The sequence below is a fragment of the Scomber scombrus genome, chromosome 7 (assembly GCF_963691925.1).
Source record: "Scomber scombrus chromosome 7, fScoSco1.1, whole genome shotgun sequence".
Classification (NCBI taxonomy): domain Eukaryota; kingdom Metazoa; phylum Chordata; class Actinopteri; order Scombriformes; family Scombridae; genus Scomber; species Scomber scombrus.
The window spans coordinates 31,157,769-31,162,768 of record NC_084976.1 but is presented as its reverse complement, the minus strand read 5'-3'; the positions used below and the strand labels follow the sequence as shown (position 1 = coordinate 31,162,768).

The window sequence follows — 5,000 nt, the reverse complement described above, 5'->3', positions numbered from 1 at the left end:
TGCAGTTATTTGGAAGTATTTTAATCCTTTAAGGTAAAAGCAGGAAAAGTTATATGTTCAGTGTTTTGTACAGTAAAATATTGGGGAGTATTGAAGCAAAATATACTGAAGTGTATAAACCTAAAACTTACAGACTGATAGTTATTGATGATTTTATTTCCAAGCAGTGTTTCAGTAGTGTAGCAGTGAGCCTTATTTATCACAGTCTATCTAGTTTTATGAGCCTGTCATGGGGTTATGTTTATGAAATACTGTAAAATCATAATCTGCAGAGTAACTATTAACCAAAAGAAGAAGAAGAGAAATGTAGATTAATTTTTTTTCTCCACTACATGAATCAATAAAGTGCTTTTAAATATGAGCGTGACACATTTAACTGTCTGCAGCTACAGTCACAGTGGAAATGCATTTTAGATTAATTAAATATACAGTTTGAATTCCTCCCACTGACTCTGGTATGACAGCTTAATGTGTTACTTTTCAGATGCAGATTTGACACAATGGATAAAATAACAAGCTTTTAAAATACAGATGAAATAGTGTAAACTAGCTAACTGTATATAAAGTAGTGTAAACTAGCTCCACCTCCAGCAGCTACAACAGTAACATGCTGCTCTAACACTGATGCTTCACTATTAATAATCTAATGATGTCATAATAATAATATATCAGTCAGAGGACCAAACCACTACTTTACTGTAATACTGCATACTACATCACTCATAATACTGCAGTACTTTTACTGTAATACTGCATACTACATCACTATAATACTGCAGTACTTTTACTGTAATACTACATACTACATCACTCATAATACTGCAGTACTTTAACTGTAATACTGCATACTACATCACTCATAATACTGCAGTACTTTTACTGTAATACTGCATACTACATCACTCATAATACTGCAGTTCTTTTACTGTAATACTGCATACTACATCACTCATAATACTGCAGTACTTTTACTGTAGGAGGATTTATCATGCAGGACTTTTGCTTGTAATGGAATATTTCTACATTGCTGTATTTGTACTGAAGTAAAGTATCTGAGTACTTCTTCCACCACTGGCTGTACTATCTTGTATGAGGTGGGCAGGGCTGGCAGGCAGACTGTCCTCTCATTTTCTTGCTTTGGGGAGTTTTTCTCTCACGACTCAACATGGTCCCAAACTCACAAAGGCCACTTGGGACTGACATGGATCAAATTTTTCGTGTGAATTCGACCATGACCGACCAAAGCAGGTCTCACTGTCCTGATTATTAGATTTTAGTGATGGGGGGGGGGGGAGTACGAATCCTTCTGCAAGCTCATATAACAGGACAAGGCTTCATTTATGTTGCATGTTTTTTTAATGTCTCCCTTGTGTGTATCTACAGTTCACTGGGATAAATTATTTAGCTGTGGTGGAAGTGGACTACCTGCTGGGCAGAGGATGGCCTGCTGGAAGGAGGGCACCACTCTCTTGCTGTGTCTGCTGGTTTTACACGACCTGCAGACGGCTGCCGGGCATTCATCACCTCAACACGGCAGCTTGAGGCGCCAAACTCGAGGGCACCACGAACACCGAGCGCACCGTAACATCACGCTGGCCATCATCTTACCGCAGACCAACACGGCTTACCCATGGGCTTGGCCTCGCATCGGTCCCGCCTTGGAGCGAGCCGTTAAAACCGTGAACGCCGACCCCAGCTTGCTCCCCGACCACCACCTCACCTACGCCTTCAAGAACAGCGAAGACAAAGCTGGCATCTGCTCCGAGTCCATTGCCCCGCTCATGGCCGTGGACCTCAAACTCGTCTACGACCCTTGGGCTTTCATCGGGCCTGGCTGCTCCTACACTTCCTCCCCTGTTGGCCTGTTCACCACCCATTGGGATGTTCCCATGATTACGGCGGGTGCCCCAGCTGTGGCTTTTTACGGTGGAGTGTACCCGTCCCTCACCAACACAGGGCCAACCCACAAGAAGCTCGGGAGGTTTGCCCTGAGGATCTGCGAGCACTTTGGGTGGCGGGAACAGGTGATGCTCATGTTCAACGACAACAAGGTGGACGACCGGCCTTGTTACTTCGCTGTGGAGGGTTTATACACGGAGCTGAAGAGCATCAACATCTCCCTCATGGACCGGGTGTTCGAGGAGAACAAGCCGCCAATCAACTACTCCGAAATCCTCTCTGAGATCCAGAATGACGGAAGAGGTGAGTCGCTAATTACTAGCTTATTGTTGGTTTGTTAAGGGACATTTTTAGTCCTGTTTGTTTGTCTGTTGGTGAGAAGCGCATCTTGAAAACATGCTAAAGGAAAACGCTGGTGCTTTTTCTATATTTCTATATTTCTGTTCCTGCACATGCTCAGTAGAGTCTGCCTTACATAGAACTACTCCACTACTACTACACACTACTCTCCTGAAAACATGATCACTGTTATTACTCTTTGGAGCCGTTTCTAAACAGACTAACATGATCAAACTTTAGTAGTTTTTGGACAACAACGGAGATTGTTCATCAGATTAAAGAGCAATAAGAAAAATATAGGAAATTACCATCCATATCCTTTAACATTAGGGAAAGATTGTAGTCTTGGCTTTATAGAGAAAAGAGTCTGCAGTGATTAAAGGGTATTGGGTATTGTTTTAAAAATTACAATAACAGTAGCAACCAGGCGGGGAGTTCGGGTCCTCTGAAATGAGGCCAACGCAGAAGTAACTTAAAACTGCATTCTATCAAAAGGCCACCAGGGGGCGACCGTTTTGGTGTCAAAAGGACTTCCGTCTCTATACAAGTCAATGGAGAATTCACCAACTTCTCACTTGATTTCTAACCTCAGTAAACGTTTTCAAAATGTGTTTATGGTCTCAATCGCTAGTTTAAAGCCTTCTTCAATGCAGTATGATGTTCATTTGGGACATTTTGGCCTCCCTGATTTTATATGTGACGATAAAGCAGGGTATGCATTAGGGCGTGGCTACGTCGTGTTTGACAGGTTGATTGGTTCACAAGTTCAGGAGGGCGCCTCATGCTCCTCCTGATGCCCATATAAGTAGAATCCGTGTTTTTATTTTTCCTGGCATGCGACTTCACCACCACAGACGGGTTGTAGCTGCTGTGGCAGTGGACCAATCACATGTTGCATTAAATCCAAGAACGCTTGCTGTTGATTGGCTGTGAGCAAGTTCATACAAATAGTCATATTTTCTAGTTCTGTGTGCAAAAAGGACCGATTGCAGGTATCGATTGACGGGAGATGTTTCGATAATACTTGGTATCGATTTATTTCGGTTGATACTTTAAAGGCATTGAGTACCGATTAGAAGCTTGACACGCTCCTTTTTTATTAACATTTAAGTGAAACTATGATCTGTTGTTAACCTTAATCAAAGTGTTTTTGTCATCTTAACCCAACGACACACAAATCTCAGCCTGCAGTGTCAGTGTTTAGTTTTTTGTGCGCCCTCCTCCTCTCACGTTCAGTGTGGTTTTATAATTAGTAATCATCATAATCACAGTTGATAAAAGACAGCATGTACACTTCAGTAGATATTTGATTGCAGTGTTTAATCATCTCAAGTCCTAATAAACCCAGTTTATAGCTCTGTCTTTTATTACAACAAATAATTTCAGTCCATTTCACCCAACATCTGCTTCAGAGGAGCTTTGTAGTATTTCATAGGTTTCAACGTGTCTGGATGTGCGTAATTATTGAATCCAACATTTACTTGTTTTTCATTATTTACATATGTAATCATACTGTTGCCTGTAAACAGAAGCAATTTGTCCTTTTAAACATCTCATATTGCCAGTCCAAAGTAATTTAACTTCACAGTAACTAATGGCGCTTTTCCACTACACAGTTCCAGCACGACTCGCCTCGACTCGGCTCGGTTTTTTTTTGCGTTTCCACTAGGGATAGTACCTGGTACCTGGAACTGTGTAGTGGAAAAGCGCCATAAGATTCCTAGAAACTGTAAGCTGTAAAAAGCTTCATGTACTGATTAACCTTTACATACTGTTTAGGGTCACATCTAAGAGCTGTAAAAACACCGTAAAACATTTCTCTCAGCTTGACTTTTCCCAATGTGACCCACAGTATACAACAATGGAAATAAAATGCATCATTTTATTTTTATTTGTGTTTATTAAAAAAGTCAAAAATCAGCATTCAAACATGTTGTATTCTTCAAATTCTATAAAATGTTTAAACCTGGACATTAAAATATTGATTGTGAATGTCTTTTTTTCCCATAAGATGAATCAAACCTTTATTAATGACTGACTGGGAATCTTTTTGAATGTGAATTGGTCTAGAGAATAATTATGTGAGTGAGAATATGACCAGTATGTAAAGGGTTAAACCAACAACTAAAATAGAAGTTTTATCACATATTAGGGCTGGGCAATCAATTGAAAAATAATCGAAACCGACATTTAGAAACTCTAATTGACTTAATCTTGCCACTGTTGCCATGACAGCAAAGGTTGCATATCTTTAAGGAATTTGAAAACTTGTCTCCAGTGATCATTTGAACCCAAACCATGATCTTTACATAGTTCTGATCAAGTAAACTAGACATTAACCACAGCGTCACACCTTAAAACATCATTATTTTACCTCCCTAAAGGAGGAAAAGATGGAAGGAAGGAAGAGAAGACAGGAGGGAAAGATAGAAAGATGGAAGGAAGGGAAGACACGAAGGAAAGAAAGAAAGGACAGATGGAAGGAAGGGAGGAAGGAAGGAAGGAAGAGAAGACACGAAGGAAAGATGGAAGGAAGAGAAGACAGGAAGGAAAGAAAGAAAGAAAGGACAGATGGAAAGAAGGGAGGAAGGAAGGAAGGAAGAGAAGACACGAAGGAAAGATGGAAGGAAGAGAAGACAGGAAGGAAAGAAAGAAAGAAAGAAAGGACAGATGGAAGGAAGGAAGGAAGGAAGGGAGGAAGGAAGAGAAGACATGAAGGAAATTGGGCCGCATTGGACTCCTTGGCGGGCCGATTCTGGCCC

The 5,000-nt window shown here is 40.8% G+C and overlaps 1 protein-coding gene across 1 annotated transcript in view; it reads left to right on the top strand.

Moving 5' to 3' along the window:
* The window catches only part of LOC133983077 (atrial natriuretic peptide receptor 1-like), a 90,632-nt gene that overhangs the window by 952 nt on the left and 84,680 nt on the right, over positions 1-5,000 (top strand). Inside the window, exon 2 of the mRNA XM_062422029.1 lies at positions 1,384-2,202. Coding sequence (XP_062278013.1) covers positions 1,440-2,202 — 763 coding nt within the window. The 5' untranslated portion in view covers positions 1,384-1,439. The remainder of the gene's footprint in view (positions 1-1,383; positions 2,203-5,000) is intronic.